Here is a 14943-nt window from a genome sequence, read left to right on the forward strand (position 1 = left end):
AAGACCACAAAAATCACACCACAAAAATCCACCACATTACGTTTGTAGCATAAATTACTCGTTTTATACATCACAAATACTCAATATTGTTGTAGAGGCAATAGCCTTCGTGTTTGGAGCTGGCAATAAGAAGGCTAGAATTTTGAGGGAGTTGAAATGAACAGAACAACCGATATTAAAAATAACAGTCAATTAGCGCAATGTGATACAACGATTGAGTGTAATCTTTCCAATATGGTGTCCACCGCCTAGATAGCGCAGTAGGCAGCGCGTGAGTCTCATAATCTCAAGGTCGTGAGTTCGATCCTCACACGGGGCATGTTCCTATTATGTGATTTGCATAAGGTCTGGCGACCAAAATATACATCTTTTGCTTTACTGAAAGGAGCAGATTTTCCCACCCCGTATTCCAGCATTCTTTACGAAAACACAACCTCATAGATTGCAACTGCACGCACTCAGAAAATCATTGTTTTCTATTGCCGAACTACTTACGTCTGGATAATTTCCATGCTATCATTAATGAGCATGATCCATTCGCCTGATCTCGTAGTCTTCTGTATTTCATATGGGTTCGATTGTCAGTAAGAGGATATATGTAGGTCATTTTTCATTAGAATAGCGCACCATCATAATATCCGAAATGCATTTCTTTCGATGTGTGAAGCTTGTGTCACGAGTGTCGTGGAGTTGCTCTCCAAAAAGTTTCGAAATCATTTATTTAAAGATTTAAGGCCACTTTTCGGCTAACAAAGACACTTCATACGCAGTCACTGTTGTTCCGTTGTTAAGAGGGCTATGTGAGCCAGCAGGAACATTATTTGACACTGTTGCGAAAAATATAATATAGATTGTCATCAGGAATGACAAATCCAGCCCACTGGGCGTAAATTTCTGTTCACGATCTCGCACTATCCAATGCCTCAGTCATCGTAGCGCTGACGAAAGCGAGAATTATAATATTCGCAAGCGCAATAAACATTCAATAGTGATTCAACGATATATTGTACCATGCTTGGTTAATCTTAATTTTGTGTTGTTGCGTTCTCACTATTAACGTGATGCAGAAATTGATAGGAAGTTGCAAGCAAGGCATTCCTGATATGGATTTTTCTGTATTTCAGTAATTTATTGTAGCGCAATAGATTAGATAACTTTCTTGGCTTGGCGATGGTGTGTCATCGCTAACCCAATTGTAAAAAATTACAATTAAAGTAATAAAAGACTAGTCAAGAATTGAATTGAATTGAATTGAATTGAATTTGAATAATATGTGTCTTCATGTAGCATAATACAAGCCCTACACTTCACTTCAATTTTGCCAGCTCCTTCACGCCGAATAGTACGAATGAACTTATTACAAAGGTATTTGCAATGTAACTCAAAGTCAACAGCTCTAGAGCAGTGACTCTCAGCCGGGGATCCACGAAGCAATTTCAGGGGGTCCGTGAGACCTCTAAATTTGCTAAATGATCGATAACCTATTTTTTAAATTGGGGAAAGCATGAAGCAGTTTTCCTCCCCAACTGCTAAAAACTCATTATTCACATCATCAGAATAACTTTCTGAGATGAAATATCCTACTGTGAAAATTCATTTTAATTGTCAAATAGCCAATAACCTACAGATACAAACATATTGCTGTTTAGAGACGTTTTGTTGAAGTTTGCGGAAAAAATAAAAATATGGAGATCTTAAGATCCATCAGGGTGACTTCGTAACGTTTGAGAAACCTTTTCGATTTGAAGTTGTCAGTGTCATCAAACTAGTGAACATTCGTTTGAAATAGAAACTCCTGGAGTATGAAGTAGTGTCCCCAATTATTTCCGAATGAAGGGATTAAAACCTCGCCAAGAAATCCATTTTATCCTGTGATATACATAACCACTAATTTAGAATAACTTCAAGATGAGATGCTAGATAAAAATGACAAGGCTGGACGTGATATGTTAATTAAAAATATGTTTTTTTTCATGATGACACCATAAACGTTGCGATTACACCAAAAGTGTCGTCGGAAGCGTTACGTGTTAATATTAGATGAGCCTCCATCTATCTTTGTGGACATGGATTTTCGGCACTCGTTCATATCAAATTGAAGACGCAGATTTTCAAGACCACGTACTTAAAGTAATACAGCTGCAAAATTAGCTTTGAAATAAGAAAAAGTCTACCCTATTTCTACATATATAGTATGATGCTATTTTCAAGAAAAGTCATTTCTTTGCTGTTATCACAAGCCTACAGTTCATATCTTCACAAAACAGATGACGGTCGCACCATAATTGAGTCAAATTTCAACTAAAACTTGAGGGGGTTCGCGGGGTCCGTAACGGTCAAAAAGGGGTTTAGGAAGCCAAAAAGGTTGACAACCACTGCTATAGAGGATCCAACAAGTTAACTATGATAAAAGTATAAGATCATATATGGCGAGATGCCAACCATCAAAGTGTGTTAGATATTTAAACCTGCTTGCTACCCGTGGGTTGTTTCATTTCCGTAATTATAACTTGCGAATCACACGTCGTGCAATTAGACGAATGTGTATTCGTCCGAGTCCCGTGTTATTAGATGTGTAGACGCAGGCAACATCGAAGAGGCTGCTCATTTTGTAAAAGTGTGTCGTGATAGTCGTTGCGTCGGTTTGGTTTTGGTGGTTGTACAGTGGTGCATTAAGTTGTCTTCGTAGTATAATCATGGTTTGTGTTGCGTTAATCATATTTTTACTTGTGACCTCGGTATCGGTTCCAAGTGTATTCTGTCAAGAAGTTACTGGTAATAGTTAAAGATCGATTTTAGTTGAGACCGCTGTGTAAAAATCATCAATGTCTCCAAGGTACGAATGATGAGACACCACCGGCAGAAACAGTTGAAGCGGAAACAGTCGAGCCACAGGTTACATCAGGTTTTGAGAAGATGCTCCCGCACTATAGAGGCGGATCGATTTGATATCTGTGTTGTGTTTTCTCAGACGAAGGAGAAGACGCTGATGCGATGGAATCGTTTGACATGAGGAAAATACTAATTCAAGGTATTGATAATTTGAGCTGTAGGCTATTCATAATTACGGTAGCCTAGGCCTACTCTAATGCACAGATTGCCCACTCTGTAAATGAACATCTTTGAATATTTTACATATTCCAACTAAAGCCGGATGGCCCCCGACTCATTTCTCGAAATTATGTTATAATATATAAAAAAAAATGATCCAGGTAATTTATTGAGAACTGGCAAGGCCAACCAAATTTCGATTAGCCTGACTGCGAAAGTTGGGATGTTGATGACAAAAATAGCAGTTCCCACGCATTTGCGTAGCCAGGGGCCAACCGTATTTGCCTAGATCAAGGGTGGGCAAACTTTTGAGCTCGCGGGCCGCATTCAACATCTGAATCCATTCGCGGGCCGCACTATGTAAAATTGGGATTAAATACCAAAAAGCAATATTGATGGTATTTGATTACATAGTGAGGACATGGAGATAATATATATGCTTTCTTAAAACAAACCAAATATTGCTATGATGATATCGTACACGCGCCAGAAACAATGGCGAGATTTCATAGGCTGGTCGATTAGTCCAATTTGTCAAAATTATAGTGATGAAAGTCTGTTGTCCCGGTTCTCAGAACAGGATTCAAATTTAAATCTGTGAGCAGTAATCTGTTCATAGATTTACTAATTCCACTTTTGGCTCAGTTCCAGGACACACAATGCTGACGGCATCGTAACCATCTTAGCTGCAAACGCGCTTCTACTATATGTGTAGATAAAATATAAATACTCTAATTCTACGCATACAGAGAACGAATCTATTTAAGACACGCGCAAATCGTTTTTATAGGCACATCACTGAAATAATTAAAACTGGAGTGGCCAATCTGAAATCACTGTCGTGATCCGAATTACGTCTATCTCGTTTAGGATTTCTGTGATGTTTAGCAGTTGAAACCTTTCAAACTGCGTGGGCTTTGAGATCGGGCTGTCGCGCCAGAAATGAAACATGAAAAATAATATAGGAAGTATTTACCTTAGAAAAGTGGTTCTCGAACTTTTTAAGACATGTTCCCGCTTATGATTGTGAAAGATTTCGCGCCCCCTTATCGTCATATCACAAAACGCAATCAGAATGCTATAGCATTAGTTTGGTGGCATGGAGGTTAATACTCTTGATGAGAGATTTTTCAATTTGAAATTCATACTAAATACAGAGCAATAATGAATTGGAAGTAATCGCGCAGAGCGCGAAAAAAATTTTCAGCCGAGTTCAGCTTCGCGATCTCCTTCAGATGCTTTGACGACCTCAAGGGGCACGCGTCTCCCAGGTTGAAAACCACTGCCTTAGAAATATCACGATGAAATATACTAAGAAAAAGTTTAGTCAAGTCCCTGCATTAATTCGATTTAATTAAATAGTATATTCATATTGAAATGAACCCGAATATTTTCGGCGGACACTCGTCAGGGGTAATCGTCAGCAACTAGTAGAGAATTGGAAAGAACATTGTATATCAACAATCGTATCACAAAATATGACGTCACCAGCATGAAATTTCGAATGAGAGAGCGATTTAGTACGCATTTTATCAATAATTTTAATAATAAGTTTCTTTAGACTCTCGCGGGCCGCACAGATCGGTGTTGCGGGCCGCATGCGGCCCGCGGGCCGTAGTTTGCCCACCCCTGGCCTAGATCTTTGTATATGACCATGACCTTAGAGTGGAATATTTCGCGGCTGATTCGTTTGACTTGATATTTTTCTTAGCACCTCGCGCGATATATTGTCACCCAAATTGTTGCTTTCAGCATTGGTGCCCTCACAGATATTTGAGAATATAAAATACCCCCAATTTACAGAATTTAGTCAAACTATATTCGCAATTATGAGAGAACGTTTGGTCCAGCATGCAACTTTGCGTCTGCCATGGAACCGTTGCTCAAAATGATGAACGCATGGTCACTGAAATCATCGATATTTATATGTCCAAGCACCGAATAATCCTGTCATTGCCGAATGAGCCCAGATATATATACAGAGGCGACCCGCAAGATATGCAAGTATTATTATTATAGTCCGAATTCACTATGAAAAAATTTCGCGATCCGCGCGACTAGGCCGTCACTGCACCCCGAGTTTTCATGACATACTTGTTGTCGATTTTGATGCTTAGTAATATAAGTCTTGTAGTGACCGTTACCTATAATTGGGTTCGCTCCTATCGGACGACTAAAAAAGGTCATCAACATTCAAGAGGCCCGCCCGTAAATATCATGTGCCCCGTGGCCCGAAAAAGTTGACCACCCCTGCACTGAAGCGGTATGGTTCAATGGGATCACTGACTGCTGTTCATGGTACAAATTTATGCTTTCACACCAAGTCCAGTTAGCGATTATGAGCCCAATGTATTCGTGAAGACGTATATAACGGTAATGCGGAGGGTTCTGTGTACGGGAACCATCATCTGGGGCAGTATGACGCACCTCTCCCGTTAGGACTTAATGAAGTTTAGCAATTCACTTTTTATTCTAGATTTCACTAAGCTCCTCAGGAAGTTGACGCGGGAGCTTAATACCAGTATGTGATTTTGTTGAGCTTCAACTGATTGGAAGTAACAACTAATATGACTAACTTTTAGCGTCGCCGGAAGAAGCCACGAAACTGCTACAAGCTTTGCTGTGGAATCACTATGACGAGGAAGGGAACGTAGTGAGAAGCCTATCTGCCAGTGAGTAGATTTAGGCTTCCATATTTTCTATTGCAGTGCGTTAAACAACCGGTTCTCGTTCACATAGATGATACAGGAATTGCCGATAACCTGAAGGTACTGGATCAACATCCAGGAAACACATGTATGACTTTAACTCATTCTAGATAGTAATGAACTTTGAATATGTGCGATATATTCCTAGTTATCGTGTCCGTGCAGAGGAGTGTAACAACTCACGAACCGCGTGAAGAATTTTGTCGCGTGAATTATGAAGAAAAATGCTTTTGGCTTGAATTTGACTACGGGGTCGGGATGACATGCAGGCAAGCGCGACATATCTGCGCATCTAAAGGTGGCCGTTTGGCGTACATATACTCTCCGGAGCATTTAAAAATTTTGCAAAGTTACGTGAAGACGTTGGCCGTAGAGAAAAATGAACTCCCGTATACAGCTATCTTCAGTTGGATTGGATTTCGTTACAGTTCGGAGGTCTGTTATGCATTATCCTCGAACCTTGACTATTTGATCGATTACTTTCGACTTTTTCAGAATCAGATTGTATTTCCTGACGGTAGCCCGGCGCCCTACCCGATCTGGCAACCGGTGGAGCAAAACCAGTGCGTGGCAGTCCTAACGACGATGTTCTGGAGTGATGACAGTGAAGGGTTTTATAATCGTGCTCGCACGGATACTGCCGAGAGTGTGATCTGCGAGGTCGTGTGATCGGAATATTCAATAAGCCAACTATTTAATTTCAACTCGTTTGTTCCCTTTGCGAATAAACAGATGTAAAGCGAATTCGGATTTGTGGTGGATTTTTAATTGTTGTTGGGCTGTTGCTCTTGTATGCTACTGCGTTCAACCTCGTAGCATGTCAATTTCCTGAATGAAGGTCCCTTCTGCGGGAAGCCCAACCTAACTATGAAAAATCGGGAAGGCGGACTGATTCAAGTCTTAAAGCCGTTAGCGTAGGCGAGTCGTGCAAATATTGTGTGCTAGCTATGTTCACCATATTATCGTTGTAAAAAATATACTGAGCAATTACTGTAACCATAGACGCTGAGTTACGGGGTGGTGGCCACTGCATACAAAATGCTTAAACGCCCGCCTTCTGCTCCGTACTTGCGCGTAGATTCGTCCACACGATGAAGCTTGTTCGATCCATGTATTGTGGGCGAATGTACTTCACAGTAATAAATGGATGCTAACATGGTAAATTTGAAATATATTCAAATCCCTCTCTTTTTATTCAAACCCCTCCGTTTTTCCTTCTGGCCACACCATGAAAAAAATCAAAGCGCCGATGACTGTAACCCTACCCCGATCACTCGCTCTTTATACCTGGAAGCATGTTACAGCAAGACCGACGATAAGTCCGATTGCATAACGAATTCTCCAAGAGACTCGCTGGCACACAATGCCACCAGCGATCCACACAACTATCTTGGACAAGCACATATGCGTGCACTAAAACACACCGCTATCCATTATATAGCTTCGAAAAATCTTCTGAATAATCACTACACAATAATCTACAACAGTACTTTTCAACCATTTCGAGCTCCCTTCGCACTTTAAAAACATATTACATTCGCACCAGCCATCCAGGCTTTATTACATGACGAAAATGAAGTAAGTTATCACCTTTTGTATTCGAGGAGTTTCTTGGAGGTACAGAGCGTCATTATTTACGTTCAGCGTAGCGTATTATTGATTAATCAAGTACTATAATCACTACAGTAATAAAATCATTGATATCGCACTCGCGTTGTTCTGAAGGTGTTCGCTGCTTTTTCTTGGGCTATTGTGCATTGATTTTCTGCGAAGCGAGGGCGAACCCAAGAACAATATTCACTCGCAACGATATCACTTTTCCACTAAATTGACATGCTACGTCATCGCGATGTGCATGCTTCCGCATTTAGAACGCAAAAAAGAGTGAGACTGTACTTGAATCGAGGCATCAATGTTGCGACTAGCTCTTAGGGCGGTAATGGCAAATTGACTGAAATAATGCCAAATTATCTGTAATATTTCAAATATCATTTTAAATACAGAGGAATAAGTTTCAACAATCCAAGTAAGCTTAAAGTGGTCTGCAGAAGGAATATGGGAAAACACACATCTTGGTGGATTTAATTTTGCTCTGCACAAGGTGCTCAAGATGAATCGGTAGAGTTCGCAATATTACAAAGTTTGTAGTACAAACAAAGGCGGTACGAATACGGTACGAAGACGAACTAGACATTTTTTTCTGTGGATCAACAAGCTTAGTGATATCACCAATTAATTATATAGGCCAATGCCTTGAGGATATAGACTCGTTCTGAAATCAGCAGTCCGAGAATTGGAAAGCTTGTCTAAGCCTATGGTATAGTTCACATTGCAAACAGGCTATTGTAAAGGTCAGTAGATAAACTGCCCAGTGACTTAATAATGCGACGTAAAGCAGGATAAAGATTTATCGGACGTTAGACATCAATGTGCTTACTCTAATTTTATTTTTAACAGCCTCCAATACTTGGATAGCGTAGTGGTATAATCCACAGCTGCAACACCAATGGGTTGCGGGTTCGAGTCTGACCGAGGTCGTCTCCAAAAATCTTCGGGCGACTCCAAAAATCCTACCTAAGTGTTGGAGACTTATCTATGCTCCTCCCTGCCATCTCATCCGTGTAAGCGATGTCTAGAAGTCGCCCGTGCTACAAATCGGCAGCTACGGAATAAAATTGAAGAAATTTGGCCTGGTGTAAATAACCATAGGAGTCGACAAACACCATGAATTCCTCAAAAACAAACAAACTAGGTTGGGTACGCGACTACACGTGTAAACAACACTTGTTACAGATCTAATGTGTTAATTGTTATGGTTGAAGAAAGACGCAAGTGCCAACGTCATAATCGCAAGATTCTGGTGCCAACCAGCGTGAGCATTGAACACGTGCCAAATTCCAATACTTTGTATTGAAATATGCTAAATGTCAACACTGGCATCGGCTGCTATTACCTACAAGGTCCGTACACGGCGGATGTTTGCGAACTACTTATACCAATTCCACTACTGACGTATTCCTCTCGCGCGGAAAAATTCTCTCCAACTTTGCCGTACAAACGCATCGGAAGCGTTCCTCACTTGTGAACTGGAAAACACTGCTATCAACAAGTATTTAGAATAGCGTCCAAACGACAAAAGTCACGGACTCACTGTACTCAGTATGCTATTAAGTTTATTTGAATTGTTCCACGTCAGAAAAAGTGAGAAATATGGACAATCTTCATTCGCACTCATCCGAGATTTTCATTCGCACAACGCTAGTCATTCGCACCGAAAGTTCTTTTTCACTCGCACAAGTGCGAACCGTCACACAGCTTGAAAAGCAGTGATCTACAGTACTAATGACGGTCAAACTAAACCATTTGTCAATAGTATTTGATTTTGAGTAGTTTATGGTAAATATACAGGGTTTATACCAGGGGCGGGCAACTTCTCCGAGTCGGCGAGCCGGCTATAGGAAAATTAAGTACGTGGCGGGCCGGATTGCTGAATCGATACATTATTCGCCCATTTATCCACGTATACAAGGAATAAATCGTATTTAATGAATGTATTTTAACGACAGCAATGCAAATTCAAAGCCATTTCTCGCCAATAATGACGAAGACAATGTGGATTTTAGAACAGCACTCTCATACAGCAGGGGTGGCCAATCTTTTGCCAGTCACGGCCGCATTTCGACTACTCATGTAGCCTACGGCCGCATTCCAGGGAATAGTCGTAATGAGCTAGCAGGACGCCAAATACTCATGTTGAAGCGTCTATCTCCATTTCCGGCTCACTCCGTACTAATCTATTAAATAATGTAGGCTGTTCATAGTCGCGCCAAGCGCGAAAATATTTTCAGATTCATTCATGAATTTCGTCATGAAAATTAGTAGTTCTACGTATCATTTCTCATCCCATGTGATCAAATTCACCGGTAGAGTTGGTGGAGGGTCGGTCAGGGCAGGCCAATTATTATTAGTCACTTTGTTGCATGCTGCTCTTCGCATGTCTTGACCTCCCGTCAGGATTGTCGGTATAGTGAGGAGAACACGATTCCGAGTTGGTATTTCTATATGTGGCGCATCTGCTCGCAACTGTACTGTGGGGCTCTGATTGCAAAGTGCGCAACTATATTAAAATCAAAAAATAAAGTCGCATTGCGCGAAGAAACTTTCAAGAATAATTAAAATCTTTCAAGAAATCGGGAGTCAATTCGTCGACGGCCGCCACCTACACTGTAAATTTTGAAGTGTTGCTCAACCCGGAAAATTGAACACGAAACGTGATCAAAAAATTGAACGCCTAGAAGTGTTGCGAAGTGTTCAAATTTAAGGTGTTTACCTAAAAAGTGTTCAGTCTCAAAGTGGCTGGTTGACTAGTCACCGGAACGCAGGGCTCAAAGTAAAATCAGATTTTATTGATTCATGAATAAATGACGCTTATAATACCCAACCTGGGTGATTAAATACGTGCAAACATTGAAATTTCCAATAGCTGCTGTGACAGGGTTCGGTTCCCTATGGGTTCGGTTTTCCATTATTATAATGGGGCTGTTCCACTTCATTTTGAACACGCGGTGGCGACAAAGGTAACTCGACCCTAATCTGTTTTGTTGCTCTATGCTTTACTATGGGAATGGACTAAACACGGACCCAATTTCGTCTTTTGGCGTGCAACGAGGATGGTGTTGGTATCCATATCAATATAAATCATTCATATGGATATCAAATAGCTGTTAGCCGACGAAAATGATGCGTTGGCTACAAATATAACTCGACCCAAATGTGTTATTGTGTTCATGCTGGACTACAGGATGCTTACGGATTATACTTGTATATGGAAGTTAAGTTATCACTGCGAAGTGCATTTTTGAGGAGGATGGCGGATTATAAAACGATAACGCAATATTCGAAGGACTATTCAACGATGACTGTAGCTGAGTTGCAAGTAGAACTTGGGAAAAGACATGCTAAAGTCAGTGGGAAAAAATCCGATCTTCTGCAGAGGTATCGTATGATATGTTGAGTTACCCCACCGTACTACCAATTATATCTGCATTACAGGCTCCGAGCATATGACTTGAATTTGCGCGCATCAGCAGTACCAGTTCTTGTCCCTCCGAATGTTTCAGTATTATGGCCAGGGGAAGGATTTTCAGAGTTGAACTCGGAATCTGTAAAAGCGATTCCCAGTATACCACATCCTTTGATTGAGGGATACTTTACTTATCGCCTGGTGCTGGATAGAAAGAAAAGTGCAGACACTAAAGCATTGAATAAAGGGTGGTTAATGTATGAAGCTGGCAAACTTAGAACATGCAGTGTATTGAAGAAGGGAGAGTTTTATTATTTTTCTGGAATTGTAGCAGCTTCTATGAAGAAAAAGGTTTGTGATTTCAATTGAAGTTAGGTCAATCTTGACTTTGTTGATCACTAATTAAAAAGCTGTATATGCGACTGGGAGAGCATAAGGGAAAGTTTCACTTGCTATGCAGTGTTCACTCTAGTTGAGAAGACGTTTTCAGCAAAAGAAATGCCTTTTATTATCTTATCTAGTTACAAACAGATTTGTGTATATATGTAACCTGTAATGCATCAGTCTTGCAGTCTAGAACAGTTGTGCGTGTATTTGAAAATTTTCAATAATTCATAAAAATATTTTTTAGGTGTTATACTATGTTAAACTGAAATTAAAATCTTCGGGTGAAACCCTCAATACAACATGCGAGTGCCCTGCTGGAGGTGGTGATCACGGAACATGCAAACATATTGCCTGCCTTCTGTTCACACTCAGTGAAAGTCAGAGTTATGGCCATCTTAAAGTTGGGAAAAGCTGCACTGATGTTCTGCAGACGTTCCATCACCCAACCAAATCTTATTCGGGTATGCCATATTTCTTGATTTCATGATGAATGGCACAACCATGGTTGATATTTTCGGTAAATTCCCACACTCTAATTTCTAATTTCAGGATCACCATTGAAATCAAAAGACCTTCGCACCGCTGCTAGTACGTCTGATGATGAAGACCCCAGACCGTTGAAATACCGGAAGACTGGCGGTTTCGATTATGACTCTTATGTGAGAAACTCGGTGTTTAAATTCTGCTATAACGAAGCCAAGGACATACCACTAAGGAAGCTGTATACGAAGGCCAACTTGGCAGTAGCTACTATGGAGCACGACTACTGCCAATATTCATGTTTCACAGAGTATTGGGTGGACAGAGGATGTGAGGTAAGTAGATTTTGTCTAGGGGAGAGAGTGAGGTCAAAGCTTGTCTTTTTGTTGACATTGTTCAACTGTTTAGATCACGTCTGAAAAGTGCAAAGCGTTAGAAAGAAAAACTAAAGAACAATCTAAGTGTGTGCTATGGCACTTGGAACGCAAGTGGCGGGTGACGGCAAGCCATTTCGGATCAATCTACCGTGCTCAGAGCAAGAACAGATGGGATTCTATTTGCAGCGCAATGTTTATAAGTAGGGAATTAAATGTACCGTCAGTGGTACATGGTAAAACATATGAACCAATGGCCTTGAAACTATTTCAAAAGAAAACTGGATTGACTGTTGTGAAGTCGGGGCTTCATGTTCACCCCAGCTTTCCCTACCTTGGTGCAACCCCTGATGGTCTAGTAGGGTCTGAATTTACAGTAGAAGTCAAATGCCCATATACTGGACGAGGAGAATCCCCTAAACCTGGACCTAATTTCCGTTTCGTGGTGTATGGCGAGGGTGGTGGAATTCAAATCAATAAAAACCATCCATATTACTGTCAAATTCAGGGTCAAATGGCTCTTAGCGCACGTAAAGGATGCTATTTTCTGGTGTATTGTCCTTGTGATGGAGATGCGGAAATACTCATTATCCTAGCTCTATTTGATGAGGAGTTCTGGCTCAGTGAATTGTTACCAAAACTGCAATGGTTTTATTATTTCTGTTATCGCCCTTTTGTTGCCAAAAATGCACCAGAATTGAACTGAACGAATGTTCGAATATACCTATACGTTTTCTAGGTTCTCCATCATTGATTGTTGACAAATATACAGTAAACCAGTTCTGTTCCATTGTATTTTGTTATTGAATTTTCATCAATTCAAAGCACGACAAGACTGCGATACAATGGAAAAAGACAGGAAGGTTTCGACATGACTTTGAAGCAGCCTTTGAAATTGGACAGTTGGACACCCATCCGGGCTTAGGCGATGTGAAGAGGGGGCATGCACAAACAGTTGGGTGTGGTACTTAAATGCTTTTGATTCCGAGATGAAGAAGTCATTGAAAATTTTTGGGCAGTGAAGGCAATGGAACTGATAAATGAACTTATTGTAGTTTACGCATATCTTATATGTTTAGGCCACCGAATCTTTTGAACGGTTAACCTGGTGGTGACCTCTTGATTTGTGGTGTTTTGAAATGATGTAAATGTTATTGAACTGATACTAGTGTCTAAGCATATTGGTCGACAATGCTGTTGCGAAAATTGCATATCATGAAACACACGAAAATGATCTTATGAGTGTCAGGTATCCTTGATATATCAAGTTCCTTCTTGAGAATTTTGAACGTTTTAGCGAGGCCAATAATACGTTCAATATGGATACGCTTTGATGCCACTCGTCTGTCCTGAATCACTTCTTTCGGATCAAGTTGACTCCTTGATTTCATGAGGTGATGCGTATTGACAAACACTCCCTTCGTAGCAAACAAGTCTTGCACCATTATGCCGCGGTCAGCCATTATGCTATCCCCAGGGTGAAGCATATCAGGGTTTGATAACAATTCAGACCTCTCCATAATCTGACGGTCTGTTGCTCTGCCTCCATATGTATCGGATACATAGGATACGAGTCCGGATGGTGAGCAGCCAATGATAGTCTTTAAGGTATTACGATTTTTATAAGAAGAAAATGTTGCACTTTGCGCCAAAAGATCAGTTGGTTTTTGTATAGGAATTTCAGTTGCATCCAGGATAACTCTAGTTGTAGGAAACTTTTTCTTGAAGTCAAGTGGCATTGTTTGCTTCACTGTCTCACAACTAGGCCAAACTTCCAAGTCTTTTAATTGGTAATACAAAAAATCCAGCCATGTTTTAAATATTCTTCCCGCAGTCTGCTTTGATATTCCAAACATAATGGACAGTTCAAAATCCTCTTTAGCTTGCCTCAGCTTCATCAAGGCTAAAAACAGTTGTTCCTCTGGATTTAATGTCCAACAGCTGTAATTCAATTCGTAGGCGGACGGGCCAAGAGTGTTAAAAAAGAATTTGAAGTGGCTGTAATTGTCGAAAGAAGTATAATATTTCATGGCTTCATCGTTCGAATGATACATCTGGAGCGGATTTAATGTTGGTTGCGTATTGCTATGAGCTATGTATTGTTCAGGAATGGCAGAATTGCTAGATTCGTAGCTCTTCTCAGTATTGTTAGGAGTTACCGTTATCGGTACTGCCGATTCAACAGTCTCCTCACGTTGTATATCGTGCACATGCAGGAAAACAGTACCCGTGACAGGTGGATCTTTTGTAACAGATTTAGGTGTCGACGGCTCTTTGTAATATTTTATTAGGCGTCTTCTGCAAGGTCTTGCTTTCTTGAAATCAAAGACTGACGGGACTGCATCTTTATTAAGCCTCATCAGATTACCTGTAATTCAAATAGATAATTATTATATATATAGTAGGAACTCCGGTCAGCAAATGTAAATTACATATGTTTGACAGGAATAATAACGCTTATGTAGCGAACTGATCGAAGTTCCCTTACCTGTAGCTGGTGATATGTGATAATCCTGTTGGGTGAAATGAGCCCTGCAAACAACTGCCCCAGGACCAGGGGTCCAAAGCTTTTGTTTGTTAACAGGATCTATCCTTTTAATAGCAATAATCCATTTTTCACGAACTGATGAATCTTTTGGGATTAAATGACCGCCACGTCTCACACAATGAGGCACACAACAACACGGCATAATATGACTTTCGAGCACTATAACGTACAGTTTAAGCTGCTAGACTAAATGTTTTGGGTCGAGTTACCTTTGTAGCCATCGCATCATTTTCGTCGGCTAAAAGCTATTTGATATCCATATGAATGATTTATATTGATATGGATACCAACACCATCCTCGTTGCACGCCAAAAGACGAAATTGGGTCCGTGTTTAGTCCATTCCCATAGTAAAGCATAGAGCAACAAAACA

The 14943-nt window shown here is 40.5% G+C and overlaps 3 protein-coding genes across 5 annotated transcripts; 2 read left to right on the forward strand and 1 right to left on the reverse strand.

Moving 5' to 3' along the window:
• The first annotated feature begins 2528 nt into the window (after positions 1-2528).
• On the forward strand, positions 2529-6503 carry LOC145446375 (uncharacterized). Of its 2 annotated transcripts, XM_080324653.1 has the most exons (8): positions 2532-2775; positions 2837-2905; positions 2972-3031; positions 5528-5572; positions 5634-5723; positions 5791-5847; positions 5908-6194; positions 6255-6503. In XM_080324653.1, the coding sequence occupies exons 1-8, from the start codon at positions 2697-2699 to the stop codon at positions 6426-6428; spliced, it is 861 nt and encodes a 286-aa protein (XP_080180779.1). In that variant the 5' UTR covers positions 2532-2696; the 3' UTR covers positions 6429-6503. The 2 variants fall into 2 exon arrangements, with proteins under 2 accessions (XP_080180789.1, XP_080180779.1); XM_080324663.1 differs by lacking the exon at positions 5528-5572 and having other exon boundaries at positions 2529-2775.
• A 3791-nt stretch (positions 6504-10294) lies between these two features.
• Positions 10295-12925, forward strand: LOC145446385 (uncharacterized). 2 transcript variants are annotated; one of them, XR_013917280.1, is made up of 5 exons: positions 10295-10754; positions 10812-11133; positions 11414-11630; positions 11719-12226; positions 12849-12925. XR_013917280.1 is itself a non-coding variant. In XM_080324674.1 (4 exons), the coding sequence occupies exons 1-4, from the start codon at positions 10531-10533 to the stop codon at positions 12066-12068; spliced, it is 1113 nt and encodes a 370-aa protein (XP_080180800.1). In that variant the 5' UTR covers positions 10295-10530; the 3' UTR covers positions 12069-12785. The 2 variants fall into 2 exon arrangements, 1 of the variants encoding a protein (XP_080180800.1); XM_080324674.1 differs by lacking the exon at positions 12849-12925 and having other exon boundaries at positions 11719-12785.
• A 6-nt stretch (positions 12926-12931) lies between these two features.
• On the reverse strand, positions 12932-14943 carry LOC145446399 (uncharacterized). Its single transcript, XM_080324687.1, has 2 exons — positions 14512-14943; positions 12932-14391 (listed from the first exon to the last, which is right to left on the reverse strand). The coding sequence occupies exons 1-2, from the start codon at positions 14711-14713 to the stop codon at positions 13196-13198; spliced, it is 1398 nt and encodes a 465-aa protein (XP_080180813.1). The 5' UTR covers positions 14714-14943; the 3' UTR covers positions 12932-13195.

Source organism: Botryllus schlosseri, chromosome 1, assembly GCF_051294905.1.
Source record: "Botryllus schlosseri isolate E-star chromosome 1, Bs_hap1, whole genome shotgun sequence".
NCBI lineage: Eukaryota > Metazoa > Chordata > Ascidiacea > Stolidobranchia > Styelidae > Botryllus > Botryllus schlosseri.

What these genes read in the sequence shown, in the direction of transcription:
- LOC145446375 (XM_080324653.1), top strand. Translation starts at nt 2,697, where the DNA reads ATGGTTTGTGTTGCGTTAATCATATTTTTACTTGTGACCTCGGTATCG. An exon ending in CGAGCCACAGGTTACATCAG is followed by an intron (nt 2,906 to 2,971) that starts GTTTTGAGAAGA and finishes GTGTTTTCTCAG; the next exon opens with ACGAAGGAGAAGACGCTGAT. An exon ending in GATTTCGTTACAGTTCGGAG is followed by an intron (nt 6,195 to 6,254) that starts GTCTGTTATGCA and finishes CGACTTTTTCAG; the next exon opens with AATCAGATTGTATTTCCTGA.
- LOC145446385 (XM_080324674.1), top strand. Translation starts at nt 10,531, where the DNA reads ATGTGTTATTGTGTTCATGCTGGACTACAGGATGCTTACGGATTATAC. An exon ending in AAATCCGATCTTCTGCAGAG is followed by an intron (nt 10,755 to 10,811) that starts GTATCGTATGAT and finishes TCTGCATTACAG; the next exon opens with GCTCCGAGCATATGACTTGA. An exon ending in CCCAACCAAATCTTATTCGG is followed by an intron (nt 11,631 to 11,718) that starts GTATGCCATATT and finishes TTCTAATTTCAG; the next exon opens with GATCACCATTGAAATCAAAA.
- LOC145446399 (XM_080324687.1), bottom strand. Translation starts at nt 14,713, where the DNA reads ATGCCGTGTTGTTGTGTGCCTCATTGTGTGAGACGTGGCGGTCATTTA. An exon ending in TCACATATCACCAGCTACAG is followed by an intron (nt 14,392 to 14,511) that starts GTAAGGGAACTT and finishes TTTGAATTACAG; the next exon opens with GTAATCTGATGAGGCTTAAT.